This window comes from Arctopsyche grandis, chromosome 8 (assembly GCF_051622035.1).
Source record: "Arctopsyche grandis isolate Sample6627 chromosome 8, ASM5162203v2, whole genome shotgun sequence".
Taxonomy (NCBI): Eukaryota; Metazoa; Arthropoda; class Insecta; order Trichoptera; family Hydropsychidae; genus Arctopsyche; species Arctopsyche grandis.
In genome coordinates, this window is record NC_135362.1 from 27,527,858 (window position 1) to 27,548,945 (window position 21,088).

A 21,088-nucleotide genomic window follows, 5' to 3' on the forward strand; every position below is an offset into this window, starting at 1 on the left:
GCCTAACAGGTAGATCCCAATGCGCCTTCCTAGACAATTAATTACAAACGTTGCAGCATTTTTATTACATAAATCACTATTTTGAGAGGCTGAAGAATTAATTAATCCATTTAAACATCTATGGGTTTAGACTTGTATATAATTTTTTACATATTGTACATAAATCAAATTCAGACATTGGTGACAGCAGGTAGGATGATTTTTGCCAATTTGAAGGACCGTTTCAACAATGAAAATCAGATAAATTGGCAAACTCTGATAAGAAACGATCGACTTTCAGTCACAAATATCCAAATCCAACCAGCTGTATTCAAGATTAGCACGGGATCGAACTCAGTAATAGCCATACTGCTGACTATATATATGTGTAATATAAATAAAATAATATGTTTTGAAATAAAAACGTCAGATTTATAGTTGATTTTTTTTATTTTGCAATTACCTAAAGTAAATAGACTATAAAATATGACTGAAAAACATGCAAACGTACTTACAAAAATCTTCTAACATATCTATAACAGAAGTTCGCTGATATATTATAAATAATAGTAATAAAAAATCATCAAAATCATATCGCTATCGAATAGTTACAAAGTAATAATGTAGTACAATTTTATTATACAAAAAAAAACAAACAAAAGATAATCGTAACATTTTAAATTGACTTAATTTAAATCTAGAATTTGTTTTCATCCGGCATACTTCTTATGTTTTAATAAAATAATTTTTAAATGTGCGACTCGTTTAACGCAAAAAAAACAGAAACGCTTACATATAAATGCTTTTGAATAAAATTATATAAAAATATATCTTTTTGAATTGATGATGTGTTACATTTTTAAACTTATAATTATAATAAAAAAAAATACACACAATTTATTTCACATAGTGTTGGAAGACTTTAAACATAATATAAAACTACAACATTGTATTTCTTAAGTGGATAGTGGACAGATTTTACATTCTGTTATTTTCTATTTAAAAATATGTATGTTTAATGTAAAGATATATACAATGAATTTATGAAACAGTCTTGTTTATTCTTTCTTTATGAACGTTTGATTTCTCACTTCTCACATATGTATATCTTAATGTTCTAGGAACTGCATAATGTTCCAAAAGCAACGTATTGTCAGATATTGTTGTTTATAAAGGGTTGGATTCATATTTCAAAATGCAAATATTGAATAGTACTTACTATTTACACAATTCAAGTGACGTTCTCGTGTAAATTCACAAAACATAAAAAAAAATCATAAGATTACTAGATACATATCTACAAGAAACAAACTTAAATAAAACTTCTTGATAGTTGATATAATTGATAATTGACCACTATCTCTAGTGGTTCTTAGGAGTGCAACATACAATATTAAATGACTAACATGACTAAATTTGTGCTTTACTCTTTACTATTCACACGAAACTTTGACTTAACACACACGTATTTGTAGTAAAGAAAATCAGATCGTGTGATCCGGTTTGAAAATTAGGAGTATTTTCAAATTTTACTTAAAAAATTAAGCAAAACTCGACATAAATCTGTTTTTTGTAATGATTTTTTTACTACAGTACATAACATGAAAATAATATACATTTATATATATAATATAATTACAAGAATATCTTGTAGCCTGATACATATTCAATAGTACGATGATGCATAGGTATATTATGTAAAATAAAGAAACAATCCAAATATTGGATCAATATTGCTTCAAGTCACAAATATAATTAAAAAAAAAAAAAAACAATATATATGTGAATACATACATATATTTAAATGTGATGTATAAAAAATTTTTGTACAAAAACAAATCGACAAACATTACTTCTACTGTTTAAATGTACTGCTTTCATTATAAAATATATACAAACTACTTTCTAGAATATATAAGGAACACAATATTGACATATAATCATTTAGAATCGACAAATTCAGTTTTATAAAAACGATCTGTTTAATTTAAGACAATAATTGTCTTTTTTTTTAAATTCTTTAAATCAAAAAATTGGTAAATAAAGACTTAAATTTTGAAAAGAAAAATCCTTTATTTCAAAATGGTAAAAAAAATCATATTAAATGAAAAACAAATCTGATATTATATCTTATGAGGTATGTATATACTTATACAAAAGAATTCTAAACGATTAAAAGAAACATGATTGTTACATATCTTAAATCATACATTAAAATATAAAATATACATTACAAATGGTAAAAATTTACATTATTTTAGTTCTCTATGATAGGCAAAAAATACATATATATTGGTACATATAATATTAGCAGTGATGTGCTACAAACATTCGAAAAGTCCTCTTTAAACATTTAAAAGATTAAATCAAAAGTTAAACATCATATTTTTAGATAGAACATATCAACCAAAATGTATAGAAAAATTTAATATTCATATTAAAGTGAATTGAACAAAATGAAACTGACTTCAGCACACCACTGGGTATAAGGCACGTGTAACACAAAAATAATCATATATACATATATATATATATATGTATATGCATGTATGTATAATTATTTTTGTTAATATATAGAGGTACATAAAACTCCTTCAGACACGACTTGCCTTTATCTTCAGACAAAGATGGTTACAATGACTGACCAGTTCTGAATCTATCCGAACGAGCTCGTGTCTGAAGAGTTCACATAATGCAGAAAGTTAAATCCAAATCAAGCGTACTGCCTTTCCCCAATCGGTCACACAATTTTATCACGACAACTCATCATCAGTGAAAATATAAACGTCTAAACTATGTTAAATATCACATTTTTTAATTACAACTTCTTTACACCGCTTCCACTACTCTAAAAATTGCATCACAAATAGTCATACACACACAAAAATTTCAATTTCATAAAATAAAAGTCACGAGTTTATCGAATATATCGAATGCGGATAAACGTTTGGATGAAAACTGATATCACATTTTTGATATGCGGAATATTTAAGTGCCGCTGATGCAAAAATACAACATTTCATAATACTTACAATTAGCGAAAAACATATTTGATTTGCGTATGACTCGTCAAATAACTAGATATATAAATGTATATATGTATAAATACGTGTGTACGTTGCATGCAATCATCTTTTATCGTCAAATATCACATAATTATAGATATATGTATATAATTTGAAACGTGTCTAATATAATAGTAGGCTTTTATACAGAACTTCTTTTGGAAAGCTTTTGCAAAATACAAATACAAGTTCAAAAATTTCGCCGAAACGTTTCCAAATACACCTTTTGTGGTCCACTGTTTTGTTTTTTTTTTTTTTCACAACTAAATTTTAGTTCATATAATTTTTAAGTCACAATATTTCGATAGGAAATGTATTTTAATCATATAAAAGTCCTAAAAGTAATGCAAAAAAGCGATAGGATTTGACGCCTACAAGCTATCGACGTACTCTCATTTCAGTTTATAATTATTTTAACAGAAAACTTTATATTATTTTCTTTCTTCTTTACTTTCGGGCGATTCACCAACAGCAAATGCACCAATCTTCATATATATTTTTTTTTGGCTGTGGAAAATTTTCCGATTTTCCACTATTTTGTATTTTGAAATATGCGACTGCTATCCTTATGAAGGATAACGTTTCTATACATGTTTTTTTCGCCTGCCACGTTGGGCATTCAAAATTGTACGTCCCGTACATCAGTCGGGGTTCTTGCATTGTCCGGATGCTTCTTGGTTGTCTGGGGCTGCGACCAGTCGTTCGTCTGAACTCCGTTCTCTGTCGCCGGCCCCGCATTCCCGTTTGGGGAACAATCTCGTTCCTCCATAGTTCTCTGGACCATATGCTCAATTTGCTCAGCGCACGTTTGTAAATAATCCTAAAACAAACAAACAAAACCGGTCGGTCAAATAAAGCATATTTCAAAAGCAACATTTCATATAATATATCGGTATATAGCTTAAAGACAAGATTCAAAGATTCAAAGACAATAGTTTACCTGCTCAACGCCAGTCAACTGATGCAACGTCTGTAGTAGATCTGAAAAGGACGATCCATATTTAGACTCCCATCCTAAACCCCGCAACGCGTTTGCTATACTGGCTGCAGCTATAGTGCTCGGCGAGTAAACTGTGAAATCATAATCTGAAACAAAACATAAACAGACTTTAAGTATAATAGTACAATTCAAAATGTTGATAAAATCAATATATAATTGGTGTTAGCACCAAAGCTATGCGCACAGTAAGTCATGCCGAATGCAAAGAGATAAGGGTCCCAAAAACGGATGCTGTTGAAGCACAGTTTTGACGCCCTTGAAATATCCTGTGCTTTTACAAAAACCGACTGATAGCGGCTACGATAAGAAAATAACTAGATGAGCCTATCATCGTCACAAATTATATAGCATGGCAGTGAGTTATCAAAGGACGGACACGGCCCACGTCCAAGCTCAAAATTGTTATGCAAGGAAACACAACAAACTACATACCATGGAGTAATTTGTCACAATGAGTTTGATAAAATCAGAAAAAAAAATAAAAATAGAAATCAACTGAAATTATACCATAATAACAGCGATGGCTTGAGAAAAAAGATACGCAATCAATTTTAACCATCTTTTAATGTTAGTGTATATACTTTAAGTCACACTCTCATGATTTTTGCACTCTTTTTTTATAATTAATTATATAATGCCGGAGATAATAAGTTGTATACAAAGTATATGACAATGTATAGATTTCATTTTCTACATTTATTACATATGTCAATACATCCAGGATATAAAAACATGTTGCTAAGGACTAAGATCAGTAAATAGTTGAATAATGGTTTAGACAACGCTTGGTAAATGTTTCTGTATACATGTGTTATATACTGATATAGAATTATGTATGTATACCAGCAGAATAGATTAGTGGTTAGCATATAATGCTTTGAACAGAGTGGTCACGGGTTCAAATCCTACTGGTTTCTGCTGGCTAGACTTTGGATTTGTGCTCCAGGTCAATCGTTTCCTATCAGAGTTTGCCAATTTATCTGATTTTCATTGAAACGGTTCCAAAAAATTGGCAACCTATCCATTTTCTCTCAAAATCTCGAGTTTTCAGCAATCTCGAATTTCGCTGAATTATATAAAATGCTGAAAATTTACAAATTTGACCATAAATGTATCTTTGGATGTTAATCTGTATGTATGATACTAACAATATTTGTATCAAATGTACTGTGTTTCTGGCCAGGAAGTCGCATTGGGGTTTCCTGTTAGGCCTTCCTGGTATAAATTAAATATAAAATAACATATCATATTGTGATGTTCAATCATAATACACTGGTCGATGGTACCCGTTCAAGATATCTCTTTTCAACCGTTTTTAGTGTCTCTATGAAAGTTCACTGATTTGCACCGATAGTTGGCGCCACTGTGTACATATGTATACTAGCGAAATCCCATTGTGTTGCTGATACGCGCCGTATCAGATTCTTCGAGAATAAATTTGGATGTTTGTATCCAAGTCGAGATTAGTAGATAGTGGGGACGATAGGGAGCGGGGAAGGGAAGGGGAGGGTCGAAACCGTGTGCTGCTGCGGTCATGATTACAGTCGGGGCCCAAAAACCGGCCCAGTCAAAGGGGGACCGCCGGCGGTACTTTTTGCAGACAATTCGCGGTGTTCGGCGACCCCCATTGTCCCGCGGGGGCCTTTCTCACGGACCAACTTTGGCAAAACGACATCGACCCAGACCAACCAGACCCTCATATGAAGCCCCCACTCCTCCTCCATCGTTCGGACTTTTCAATCTCACCGTCGAATTTTTCATCGCAGGCCATAAACATACTAACACGGTGCTTCCAACAATCTGACTACCATTATGTATCCAAAATTGAGTATGGATACAACAACCGAATCTCTACATATCTAATAATGCAATACATGCTTATATTTAGAGAAGACTTGTTAATACTCCCATACTTAATTTATTTATTTATACAGGTATACACCCATATTTTTTATTATTTACAATGCTCTTTAAAGGTTTACGTCGCAAATGAATCAGTATATTTTCCTACAGTCTTACGATTGTTTTGAAACTTTGCCATTTTGCGCAGTTTGGTCAACGATGGAAATTTAAATCGATTCTGATAGTTCAATGGTGAAAAATAGTCATAGTGGACACGTTTAAAAATGCTACAATTTTGACCATCTTGACGTTTACTGGTAAGTAGACTTATATATTTACCTTTCTGCCACCCTCTAGTTTTGTCAGATTTTAATTGTTTAAACGCCTATAACTATATATTTTTCACATTATTTCTTACATAATTATTAACACGACATCTATGATCAGCATTGTACATAAGTAATATTCAAGGCCAATTACAAAAATCGAGCATCAAACATTACAATCATCATAGAGACATCTATGGACAAATTTTTGCAGCATTTTTAAATGTCGAAATTCTAGGACAGTACTTCGAATTTCTTGGAACTGTTTCCAATGAAATCAGATAAATTGGCAAACTCTAAAAGGAAACAATCGAAAAGGAAAAGGCCTGGCCGGCAACAAAGCCTGGGACAGAACCCGTGACCACACAATCGAAAACATTACATCCTAACCACTGATATACATATGTTGCTGGTTCTAGATCTAGACAAGAATAGGAAGATCAAAATTAATGAACACTAATTCAAAATCGTTGCAATAGGATAGCGTTGACAGCTTAAACGGTAAGTAAATAGTACTCAAACCTCAAGTATACTATTTTTTATGAATCTTGTTAATAATTTTCCGACTATATGCTATAAAGTCACTATGGTTTAGATTCAATTTTAAATAAATAAAAAAGTAAGCATATTTGACGTTAAATATGCGTTAATTTGCGTTAAACGCAAAATGTAAACTAGATGAGCACCACAGGGTGGCGAAGGTTAGAATCATCACGGTGACGGTTTCAGTCGTAACCACACTAATATTCACTTATTGTCGTAAAACTATACGAGTCGTCATGACTTCATGAGACACTTAAGATCATGAGGCATTGATAATTTTAAAAAAATCGCGTGTGCACATAATAAAATATGCCATATATATGTATGTACCATGCAATTCCAAAGCAAGGTAATTTCACGTCGCCATTACTTCGATTCAATATTGCACCAGATGATTTTGACGGAATACCATCGGTGTGGTGCACAGCAGGTGCGTTTCAGGTGGGTATATACAGGTTGGTAAGTACGCCTAATTGCACAATCGTGCAATTGTAGTATACGACCTCGTTCGTATGAGTGTCGAAAAACGCTCTCGACTGGTTTTCATTGTGCACACGTGAAAACATAGCCATAGTACATACTAGTTAGTAGCTCTGAAACGTCTGGAAAAAAGAAAGTTCGATCGAATCGAAGAAACTGGTTGATTTTTCGATTTAATTGGACTGTCGCTCGATCTTTAGTCTCGGATCTGTCACTTGTATTTACGACTGTGTATAAAATATACGGTGGATTTCATGACTTCGATTGAACGTTCAATAGTATATGGGACTTCTGTTGGAAGTCCCATGCCATTTTTCTTCGCTATTTAATCCAATTAGCGACGCTAGCCCGTTGCCCGTTGACGCCCAACAGGTTTGAATTTCATTTCAAATCGCAAAATGGGCAATATCACATTGATCTATTTAAGTTTGGACCACAGTAGCGTTACAGGAATTCTCAATGCGCCGGAAATACACCAGAAAATTACATATTTATATATAATGAAACCAATAGCAGCAAAAGTTTAAACAAAAATATATGTTAATAGTCACAAAATTGGGAATGTCTTGCATTAGCAGTCAGCACCAATATATGTATGTACAAGAACCAGCTGTGAATACAAAACCCGTGAGGCCCGAATGGAGGAGAGAAGATCAAAATTCACTCATACATATATACATCACATCAAATTATTAAAATAATTATGAGCGCAGGCTACCATACAAATAGGATAAAATAATCTCTATGATAATCTACGCTCATTCAGTTGGAAAATATCACATTCAGGCACGGCAGCAACAGTTTTAATTAAATAGTCTGATAGCTTTTGGAATATTAACTATCCAATAAAGAACTATGCGGGTTCAAATGACTAGAGGTAGGACCGGAAGCGTGTTTTTTTCCAGGAAACAGGGCGTTTTGGGTCTATTTTTCAGGAAACAGGGCAAACTACAAAGCTAGAGGGCATAAAAAAAAGGTTTATCATAAAAAATGAACAAAGCACGGCGAACAATGAACAATGAACTGCGCAAAGTTGGTCCGCTCTTTAATGATGACTATAACGCACATATGTAATTATTAATGATCTACTGATTTGAGGACGAAAAGACTACCGAGGACGCATCTGACATTTGCTATTAATCAAAATGAACGGCGACAGTCCATAAGATGCTAATATATCGATAAAAATGATATATGTACTGAATTTTTTTTTTTTATTGAATTTAAATAAACACGTTTACATTTGAAATATCTTTGAATAGGAGAAGTCAAAGGCTGTATTTATTTGCAATTTGAACGAAGCGTCGGAAATTGGGTCGCTCGATTCATCGACCACTTCCTATGTACATAAAGTGATATAAACAAAATGGAAATCCGAGACATAGGATCTTTCGCCGTGAACTTTTCACACGTGAAATTCGCCGAGTACGTCACATTCCTGACGCGGGTGTAGTGTAGATGTAGTGCTTAAGTGTGCAATTAGGCGTTCAGCACTATCGCCAAATTGCTGAATATTACGCGAGAATTTTTAGGTGGGGTCCTTGAAACGCAGATCACGGTCACCCTGGTGAGGTTCAAAGACCTCAACGGCTAGTGGTTTAATCTTTTTTTTCATTTTGATCGTGTTCAGCACATGATCAACAGCTTTCGTCGGTGATGATGGTGTCGTGAGCTGAAAAAAACCCACATAGATACGAGAGAAACTAAAATATATGCATATCTATGTATATTACATATATACGAGTATGTATATGACGCCAGACTGGGCGTCATCAATCACTCGATTAATTACTTAACGGCTTACTTCAAAATCTACTTGTCGCCTATTTAATAATATGACGATAGTAACGCCCCCTATCCAATGGGATTTGACTGCGTTTTAAACGAAACACTTGAGAATGAATTGGGAGGTTCATTTGCTATTACGTCGAATAATGACTTTCCAATATTTAATCCGAGTCAAGTCCTCAAATATCGAAAGAAATACTAGAAATTAATTCAAAGTAGATTCGACTAATTTGACAAGTCATGCTGACTTATAAAATGCTTGTATATGATGCAAGTATTGAGGTATCAGACTAGTATGCAAGTTGAATGTTGATGGATGAGGATGAACACTTACATACATCTTAATGCAAATTCAATCATTTTTACAAGCCTATTCTATGTTTCATTTCAGTATGAGTATAATCAGTACTCAATGTGACAAGTAGACCGCGCGTTAATAATAAACTTAACATTTATACTATATATTTAACTTCAGCAAGTGTAATCAACTTTGGTTCAATTAAAAGTTCACTATTTTCAAACCCTCAACAAAATGTCTATACCCTTCAAATAATTGCAATTTGCTTTATATTGTCGACTTTAAAGAGTCTTTAGTTAAAAATAACATATGTATGAAATGTATTATGAACTATTGTCAATAGGTTGTTAAGCATTTTTTCTAATTATGTTGTATAGACTCACACAATGCTAATGATTGCATAAGTTCATGCCCGTTTACTGTTGAAAATGTTTAAAAAATCGGGCATAATCTTATGCAATCTACAAATAATGTGTAAAATATGTAGATGATGACCAGCTAGAATGTATTATGAACAATTCTAAACATTTAACCAGCAGCGTGGATTAGTGGTTAGCATATATGCTTTCGAACATAGAGGTCACGGGTGCGAGTCCCACTGGTTGCTGCTGGCCAGACCTTGGTTTGCGACTCCAGGTCGTACGTTTCCTATTAGAGTTTGCCAATTTATCTGATTTACATTGAAACGGTTCCAACAAATTGGCAAACTTTACCCATTTCTGGCAATAACTGGACTTTTGAGCATCTCCAATTTCGCTGATTCGTATAAAAATGCTGCAAATTTGTCCACAATTGTTTTTCATCTTGAAATTTGACGATTCATATATAAAAAAAGCTTCGAAAATGTAAGTTTATCAAAAATTTGTGAATTGAATGAACTTATCCATAGATGTCTCTATGATCCTTTGGGGTTTACCTGTTAGGCCTTCCTGGTATATATGCTAGTAAAATAAAATATAATTGAAAAAACAATTTAATTATTATCCGACTTGCTTTCTTCTACATATGTATTTACGTACACACTTTTGGGTACCGTTCGAGTAAAAGTCCAAATATTCTAGTATTTTACGAGCCATACTGCACGTTTCTTTGAATCTCAAGCAACATTTAACAATCGTTCAAACTATTCATCGTTAAAAATCAAATTTATTTTACAGCTAGGTCCAATGTTCCCGACTTTCAAGCGTTTCAAGTGCGTATAATTCAGTACCGAGAAGCATAGCAATTAAAAAAATTGCACCCAAGGAGCGGGCGTAATAAAATTAATAATTACGAATAATTAACAACGCCGATAAACCTCCATTGCATCACACAAATTTGTACGCCCACAATAAAAGTATAGCACTCGGAACATCCAGCACGACATCGTCTATACACACACATACACGTCGGCAATAAACATTCTCGCACTTTCGTCGAACGGCCATGTGTTTGCACCGGTGTTTGGCATATTATGCAACCTTACAGAAAAAAAACGTAAGTACATATGTACATGTATATTCCACATGCTTTTTTTTTCTACACGAGCAAGCGTTCTCGGTCTGAGGCCTCTTTTTGGCGCCGGCTCGCGAATGTAAATTTCGAGACGACAATGTCAACTTTGGCCACGTGTGCCTGTGTGTGTGTGTGAAGCAGTCCATCATCGGTCTCAGCTGTTGCGAATGAAAGCCCACGATGTATGCATGCATATATGTATATACACGGTGTATATACTTGTGGAGATATCTAGTGTGTGTTCGGTGATATTCAAGTTGTGTGTACATATGTAGCCATTGTTGGCAATAATCGCATGACGAACGCTACAAACACGCCAGGTGCGCCGAGCCACGCTTTTCAGCAAAGTTTTCACTTCGACGAAATTGATAATTCTGCAATGAAAAAGATGTGCAAATGTGCCGTGTTGACTCTAGATCCCTTTCGGAAGGGTTCGAGCAGACGGTACCTAGGAGCGAAGCTCCCAATTTTGACATTCAATGGAAATGTACGGCAATTTTTCATCAATTAAATTCGAATCAAAGTAAGGGCGAAATCACACAGGGAAGAACGGCACGCCGTGTGCTTGGCTCCCCGCTGTGGGGGTTCTCCTACATTTCTTCAAATATGGGATACACCATTATCGATCACTGTCAAGCAAGGATAAATACAAGGATAAAGTTTTACCGAAAACACTCCAGGGGGTTATTTTGGGACGTAGTGTGCTGGGCGTGCCTTAAATATGTGCTGGGCATGGTACATTTTTTTCACATGTTTAAAAGTGTCTAAAATAAACCATGTGCCGCGTTCTTTCCAGTGTGATTTCGCCCTAAAACTTCTTGGTGAACAGTATGGTGAATGCGTTTAAAAAATTGTAATGCTGAAACATTGCACGAAACTTATGTAAGAAGGAAGATGAGAAAAGTCCCTCATTTGGCGGCATCCCTCATTTACCGCCTCATTGAAAATTACCTCACAAGCCTAACCTTTTTATTGCCTAGAGGGTGTGTAATAATAATTTTTATTCCCGACGATAGGGAGAATATTGCAATCCCTATCTTCCATTTAAACAATATATAGGTAATAATACAAGCGATGAAATAAATATAGTAATATATATTAAATAATTAATTAATCAATTGACAAATAATTTATGCTGGTCGGTTTAGCATTGAGTATATGTACGTAATGAATGGAAATGAGTAGTTACGGCAGCAAGATTTGACGATACAGAGACACGGTAATGTAGGGAGGCCGCTCTCATCCTGAGAATGGCCTCAAAGTGAGGCCATTTTCATGCCCTTCCATACACATCTAAACAAGAAACCCGCAGAGAACACGATTGCAGTTGTTAAATTGTACTTTAGGGCTAAAACACACTGAGTAGGACGTGGGTGCATGTTTTTTTAGATACTTTTGAACATGTGAAAAAACGCAGCATCCCGAGCCCATATATTCGAGGTACACAGTACCAAAAATCACCCCCTAGAGTGTTTTTTCTGATATTTTATCCTAGTATTTATCCTTGCATGACAATGATTGATTGAAAGGTGAATCCCATAGTTGAAGAAATGTAGTAGAAACTTGTCGGTTGCATATGGATATGCATGTGCGACTTCCCAAACGGGAAGTCCTTGAAAATATGACGTCCCATACCACTCAGTGTGTTTTCGCCCTTAATCTTCTTCATTGTTTCCTGTTTAAATTTCGTCCATAGTTCTCTAGTATAGAAACTAGTATAAAAGGACCGAAATAAAGGTGTCTTCACCTTTACGCTGAAGTGGTAAAATCTTTGTGATAGCATACTTATTTGATTTTACACATAGTGCTAAAAGATTTATGAGTAATTTCGCTATGAATTTGTAATTTCAGATTTAGTTAGTTGAATGTTAGTTGAATGTAGTTAGTTTCTTGTATATATCTATGTATTTATAAAATAAACGAGGCAAAGTTAACAAATGTAGTAAAATAATAAAACCGTCAGCGGTATCGAAAAGTATGCATAATGAAAATATTGTACCGATAAAATAATATACATTGTAAGTAGATTATTAAATATTGAATAATTTACGTATATAAAAAGTACATCGGAGATTATTTGCAGGGATGTCGGAGTTATCTGAAAGTGTTCTCGTCGTAAAAGCGAAAAATCTTCCGACACTCGCCAGTGTAAATTTGCAAAATTCAATTCGCGCAAATTTAACTTTTTATGGCCGTCTTGTTTTTATTACTCTCGGTCACATATTTAATTGTATAGCGGATGTTACTTTCGTCATCGTCCTTTTTTCGCTATAAACCTTGCGTGGGGCAAAAATTCTCTTCGATGATGTACACACACGTATACATTTTTTTCATACCATATATGTATGCATAACGCAAGAAAAAAACTCAACATTTGCTCGGGCCATGTGATATAAGTTTATCGAGAGATATGTATTTTTTGGGATGATCTAATTTTTTTTCAAGGCGATTCATTCTGTGAAGGAGTGTACATTTTGATAAGGCGGTTTTATGGTTGTTGAGTTCGGTATACAGTTTGAAATATGGCCATTGAATTAATTGTAGGGCGGATCCCGAATGTTGGTAATTTTTCGATACTATCAATTTTCAGCATAAACATTTTAGTTATACATTTTACATATAATGCGTTGATGATCCAATGAATGGACTTTTCATTTGCTTTCCGAACATCAAATTTTGAATTATTTACTAATAAAAGTTCATAACTGTTATTAGTAAATGCAATGAGGAGAAAAATACGCAATTTATATTGGTTAGCTGTGATGTTCTGACCAATAGTAATCACGTATTTTAAGGTTGGCGCATTATATAGCATTATAACGCATGTCATAGGTTCAAATCAAAGCATTTCGACCAATAGGAACCGATATTTACTGCAATTAAATATACATATCAGATCAATCAACATCTGCAGCCGTTCACCATGCACTGATGGATGAAGGCCTCTCCAACAAGCTTCCACTTGTCTCTGTTTTGCGCAACTTTCATCCATATCACCCCACACATTTTCCTAATTTTGTCTACCCATCATCTTCCCTGCGGTCTTCCTTTTACCCTTTTGCATCCTCTCGGGTACCATTCTAATACTTCTTTTGTCCACCTGTCGTCCATTCTTCTAACCACGTGGCCCGCCCATTGCTATTTCAATCTCTTCACTCTATCCACTATATCCACTACTCTTGTCTACTTCTCACCCACGTATTCCGTTTCCTGTCTTTCCTCACTTCTTTAAATGCATTGGAATTTGTGTAGCATCTTGGTGTTCAATGTCCAAATTCTCATATCAATAAGATGAATATATTCCTATTCCAATGTCCAATCAGATCCCTCCGTAATCATTCATTATTTCCCATTAATCCCTGTTCTTTCAACTATTCTTATAGTTCCTTTTTATATACATGCATACATACAAAGATCTTGCTCTTTTTTTTTAAATCATATTGATCCATTTTGTTGTTCCTTTTCTTGCTTTAAATATGTATTATTTGGTCATTATTCAATACTTAATACCTAACTAGTTAAAGCCATTAGCAGAATGTTCTAATGATTGTTTTTATTTCAAATTGTACGGTTCTAATTTGTCTACAGTACGGTTCAACTTGTTTAATGTTATTTTAGATCAATACAAAACATGTAAATTTCTAGTTTACACGGAGATTCATTAAAGAAATGTCCGTTTATTTTGGTTCAATTTATGTAAAGGTTCTCCACATATGAAACGAACCAGGAAAAGGTTTAAAGAAGAAGGTTTAGAAGATTATTACGACCGCAATCAAAGTTATGTACCGTCGAGTTGCAAATTGAACAAAGTGGCAATATTGTGAGGCAGTTCCATAATCCAGGAAACGCAATCCGAACAGTCGAATAATTCAATTAAATTAACGACGCAATCAATCAAAACGATTCCCGAGTTCGTTGAAGGAAACACGCGTGTATTTCGCAATGGCGCATGCAAATTACCCGCGTAAAAGTCATTGGCGAACGTTAGATAAACGCGCTTTTATCACAATAGACACCGTTGGCGGAGGGTTTCTTCAGGTCACGGCGAATGCAAAATGGTATCATTGTTTGCAGTTTATATGTCTGTATGTTTGTAGTAAAATTATGTATATACTTAGGTATATGTGTGTCGATGTGGCGTCGCGTTTGTCCAGGAAGTGCATCGAATGTTATCGTTGTGTATCTCATGCACATACGTAAGCAGAAAATGTTGAGCTCGAGTGCACTTTCAATAGACGGTCGATATCTTTCGCGCCGGCGGATGTGGAAATCAGATCGAGACGTTGGCGCAAACAGCGGGAAAATGGGTCACAAGTTTGTGCCAATCTTCTATGTGATATACAGATTTGTATAATTAGTGTATTTGAGAAACTTCTCAATTGAAGGTGTGATCGATTAGTTTAGTGGTGGTTTTTTCTGTTGTGCATTTATGTCAAGTGCAATAATGATGCATGTGGAAGGCGTGTTTTAATACAATTATAATCTATGATCATATTTGCGAAGTATTTGCTACCGGATTTGGAAGGAAATAAGTGCATGAGTGATGGAAAAATTTTCATCTCCGACGCATTCTTTATACAAAATGGTAAGAGAAGACTCACGCAGGGTGTGAAGGATCGTTGTTGATACAATGTTGCCTAGCAAATTTTTGTAAGTGTGAAATAGAAAAGATTTGTGGCTGAAAAAAAGCAAAATGGCGTCGCTAGTGCAGCGACGTCGAAAAAAAAAAGGAATTTTGAACGACTTAGAGGAGGGGCCGATGAACTCGTCGCGTCGTTCGACGATGCAAATAAATTAGCGGCAGTTCAATGGCCGATAGAAAAATTTTGCGAAACCGTGCCCCCGAAAATGTGTTATGATTGATTTTCGCAATCGATTCCGAGTTCGCCGAGGTCAATAGAACAACATCGATTGTTTTCCTTTGCGAATATTTAAATCGGCCAGAGGAAGTAGGTTGCCGGAAAAAATAAAACCGATACGTGGACATTTACCATCCATAGAATAATATGTATATAAATAGTGTGAAATGATCGATAGTATAAAGGCGATAGTTTTTCCACTGGCAGGTTTTCTTCTTGCCCGCTAATTGAAATCACCTGAGCAGTGCGCGCTGTATATGGTCAGGTTGTGCACGTGGAGAAAAATTAAGATGTAAAATTGTTATAAAATTTGCACATTAAGTACTTTGAGCTGTGGTGCTCAAATTATAGACGACTATGGCTTATATAATTCTTATAAATATTGTAAATCAAAACATGAACAGCTTTAATCTGTGAATATTTAGAGACGTTGCATCGAAAATGATAAACTTTACTTTTTTTGCGGCTGAAAGTAGGTACTATTTAATATTAAAAAGTTTTGGAATAATTTCGCAAGATTGTGTTACGATTGAAGGAATTAACTAGAATCTTAATGCCTATAACAATATCAAACTTTTACATCCTTTCTTTACTGGCAATCGTAAAAAACTAGAATTTGCATCTGGTACCGATGCACCTGTTCGTTTGCATTGTTGATTGTTGGTATTGAAATACCTTCACGAGCTTTAACATTACCTGTTCGTCGATTATATAAAAAAAAACCCGATGATTCTATATGCTTTCGTCGTATCGTATATTTCGAGGATATACTTTTTCGTGTACACGTATGTACTTAATCGTTAGCTGTAGACTTCCTACGGTCTCGAGGAAGTAGATATCCGCCACGAATTCAAACCCAACAACCGTCGGAATATAATTGACAAGCGCTGGTTTAACACTAGTAGAGCGACGTAATCGTCATTGAATCTCAAAACACGGCTAGTGCGCATATCAAAGGTATGGGTAGTAAAATGGCGAGAATGTGAAGCAGACTGTGACTAGTTAAATGACGTTGACCCTTGCGCCAATGTGAGGTTCACACAAGACGGGAATGTACTCAGTCAAGGATTTATTTATAATGATTAGATACGGGTGCTTACTTTCAGCACAATAATGATTTTTAATAGAAACTGCTTGCACATTTGTTTTATATATTAGATATATAAAATATGTAGATATCCAATATCGAATATGTGCAAAGATTCCAAAACCAATCTCTCAGGATCACCACCAATGTATATATAAAGTTTTGCTAAAAACGAAGAGATCTACAAGGATCTGAAAATACAGACAGTAAGATAGGTGATCTGGGAATGTGAGACTACACCGTCTAATATACATACATAGAAGTCATGCATGTATGTACATAGTTGCTGGATACAACACACCAGCTGAGACGCTTTTAAAAGGCTCAAGAATTGGTAGCCTGAATATGAGAAGTTCAGAAGACAAATTCACAATCTTGGGGGACGGATTCCGTAGTGTCCACGGATATTATCGGTGAGGTTGATAAGATAGCACCAGAGAGAGGCAAAAAAGATGCTCAGCTCTGGGTCTGTACTGTACTCACCTTAAGAAAAGTTAGCAGGAATGCGAAAGCTCTCCAAAAGACGAACAAGGACCGAACCGATCCGTAGAAAGGGAGAGTGGAATGTGGAGTCGAATTTCGTTAATTGGATGACATTAAAGGTAAAGAGCTCACAAAGTGCTCACATAATTAAAACGTTCGAAAACAAACGCGAGTGAGGCATTTTTGATCACATGTATAATGCATATATACAATTGACGTTTCGAGGGAAGGGGGGTTAGGATATTCGCGCGCAATTTGCGGTAATTTCCTACGTGGACGAGACGAGAACTGGTTTGGAACACGAGAGGAGGAGAGGGCGCCCTCTGAAGAATTGAACAACATTCCTGGGGCATGCTCTCAGACGGGCAGACAGACGGACAGACAGACGGGACAGCGTGCGTGTGGCGGCGCTAGTATTAGGCAATTATCTTCAGCTGTAAAGGTGGACTTGGCAATTTGCAATGTACGACTCCGTGGCTTAAAGAAATCCTATTCAAATCCGACGTATCTACATACATATGTACATATACATACGTCATTGGAATGGTAAACGACTAATTTGAGCCCATTGAGTACAAATATGACAGCACCAGTGGCGTGACGTGACTATTAAAACAGGGGATTAGGTTTGGACAGGAAATATATTTTTAAATTTTGAATTATAATAATCTGTCTTGAAGTGATGAGTATAATTTTTCATTTTTGTACCAACAGAAATATCCCAAGTAGTATAATTTTCTTAATAACATCTTGTTTGTCGTCAAAACTTAATCTTGTGAATGCTTTGTCGGAACAATCGATCGAAAATGCAACATTTCAAAGCTTCGTTATTTGTTTCTGCACTCTCGGCACTGATTTGTTCTGAAGGAATCGTTTCGCAATCCGAGTCCCTTGCCAAATTTGCACTCTTAATGTTCAGTTCAGAATCATGTTTGATTGACACAAATCAGAATATTCTTAAAATTTAAATTATAAAATTCCATAAATAATTAAAATCTGTCAAGACGAGTGGGTGGCGGAAACATATAAGGCTACTAGCTATTAAACGTCAATGTCTTCTAATTTTTTGTATTTTTGAACGCGTTTATTACAATTATTTTTTCAACATCGTACTGGCGGTAGTGATTTAAATTTCTATCGTTGACCAAACCACGCAAAAATTTCAAAACGATCGGAAGAATGTAGGAATAGTGCCAGACCAATAAGCGAAGTGAAACATAGAAAGGCCTTGTAAAAATGTTTTACCTTCGACGGAATGCCTATAATTAACAATTTTCCAGTACTGCGAATGGAGCATAATTGAGACGGCGAGCCCGTGCAAGCGAACGACGCGGTGGACCATACCATAACAATCCACTACCACTACAGTACCTCAGGTAGGGCCGATTCCGGTTTCTGTACCTCGCTAATCTGAGTGAACAATATCAATACGGACGATTTGTGTTTATTGTAATTGAATTGTTGATATATTTAAATTTAAGGTAAAAGATTTTTAGCCTAGTGCCTTTAGTCCAATGACGGTACGACACTGGACAGTACATATACTTTATTCTCGATAGCTAGGCAGTAGGTAGAAACAATGATCGCATATAATACATAAGTTTGAATGAAAAAGTGTATAATAAATTGTGTAATATATGTATGTATGTATGTTGGACGAACATTTATGATCCATATGGGTGAGTGCACTGCACAACGTGTTCATGTGTCATGCACGTGCGCACTACGGGTGTGTATTTCGCAGTGCAATAAATTGTAGTTATTAGGGTTGTATGCGAAGTTCATTATAAGATTCTTCGATCAATACGAATCAAGATCCATATTTCGTCTACTGCTTATTACGTAGGTACATAGATTGGTTATTGATATGCAAACTTCACACTACAGTAATCTTGATGTTCGTGTTTAGTTTGAATATCATTTATTTTATAATCACGCCGAGGGTCTACTTAGAGAGTTCGCTGAAGTGCGAAAGTCGAAGGAAGTGTTTTATAATGTTCGAATCCGCTGAAGCGTGTAGGTATATCGTATGGGTACCAAGAAGCTTTGCCTATTTATAGATATTTAATGGCTTAATTCACCTTTCGCTTCAGGATGACGCCAGCCATTGACTGCAGAGGGTTATGGATGATGATGTTGAGGAGAAAAACGTCGACGGAGTCATCTCCAAATTACTCTCGATTTATCAAACCGACCGTTGCTTTCCCGGGGTGGTTATGTACCTATGTACATACGTCGTTTCGTTTGACCGTTGCCGTCTTTGCAAATCGAATTCTCTCGGCTTTCGCATGCGATTTAAATGCGAAATCTCCACAATGGGACGACCAAAAATTTATGGGAATATTACGGGGGTATAAAACGGACAAAAAAATCCGGTCGCAGCTCCTTCGCGGCGAGAGTTCGCGACAAAAAGCATCGATGTCGTCGGATTTATAGCGTTTTATAATGGACGAATACAAAACTGGATGACCTCCCGATTGTGATTTTGACAATAGATTATCTCCAACTTAAGAGAATGCATTTGTGTATATGTATACATATTAGAAAAGGTTAAAAATAGATAAAATCGGACGCGGAGAGTAATGCCGTTGGATCTAAGATGAAAAGCTTGAAAATAAATGACATGATATTTAAGCATTCAAAAATGTTTCAAATGTAAATGTATAACAATTTTGAGTTATCAATTATAAACTTAGTATCCTTGAGTCGGCTTACACTTATTCCAATAATACTGAATGTTTTGGAAGCTGGCCTAAACCTATTTTCCCCGAACCTACATATCGTAAGTGATTTGTAAGATCTCCTATAAAAAATTATGAAATTTTTTCTAACATAATAAAATGTTTTAAAAATAAAGAAAGACGTATTGATAAATATAATGTATACGTTACATGCGTATGTATTTTTAATGATAAAAATATTCCTTTTTGACCGTCCGAAATAAAGGCAACACGAAGTCTCGCGTTATGCAAGCAACTTGTGTGGTTTTTCGTCTCCATGAATGAACGAGGGTTTGATGGAAACTGGGCGTCGAGACCTTCAGGCCCTCCCGACAGATTACTGGTTGAGGTTCTTTTGCCCAGCTCCAAGTGCCGACTTTGATTATACAATTTTCCCGCCGGCAAATTGGCGAACCCACTTTTGGCGCCGGCTTCACGCGATATCCAGAAAAATCGCAAACAAAACCTTTCATCCGCACTATCCTTCATCTGGAACCATTCGAATCGTAGAGCAAACTTCCCAGACCGAAGACTGGACTACCGGCGGTAATAAATCGAACCTGCGATCACTAAATAATCCACCTGACGACTAAAAATCGAATCGAAATTAATTTGTAACGCGTGCGTGTTCCAATTAACGCAACCGTGTCCCACAAACGACGATACTCAAAGCGATCTTAGATAAATGGCAATCTGGTCCTCGACTCCATTCACAACACAGCCTTGGAAGAGGTCGTTCTATGCGGATATTTAGCATTCATGATTTGAATAGTGACATCACAAAGTGCGTCGGAAACATTACACGGACCAGAGATGGGCCACTGTCGACACTGTCGAGTGCCGAAATATTGGCCCCATAGATCATCTTAAATTTTTTGACAAGTGTGAACTTTGGCTGCGGCCGCTGTCACACTCAAATAAATTCCACAAAAAATACATACACACACGTTCGAGTACGAATACCTAATGTTTGTTTAACATTCTCTTAAAATTATAATAAATTCACAATTGAAGTACAATTGTATGACGGTATGTTTTAAATTTGATAATTTATTTGCCGGGGAAAACCACATTGAAACTTTCCACGTTTCCTGTTTTAAAACATTATCATTATTCATTAGATA

General features: G+C 35.4%; 1 protein-coding gene across 1 annotated transcript in view; it reads right to left on the reverse strand.

The window, feature by feature from the left end:
* Positions 1-3,302: 3,302 nt before the first annotated feature.
* CycD (cyclin D) overlaps positions 3,303-21,088 on the reverse strand; it is a 67,894-nt gene continuing 50,108 nt past the window's right edge. The window contains exons 4-5 of the mRNA XM_077436454.1: positions 3,985-4,130; positions 3,303-3,864 (exon numbers count right to left, since the gene is read on the reverse strand). Coding sequence (XP_077292580.1) covers positions 3,664-3,864; positions 3,985-4,130 — 347 coding nt within the window. The 3' untranslated portion in view covers positions 3,303-3,663. The remainder of the gene's footprint in view (positions 3,865-3,984; positions 4,131-21,088) is intronic.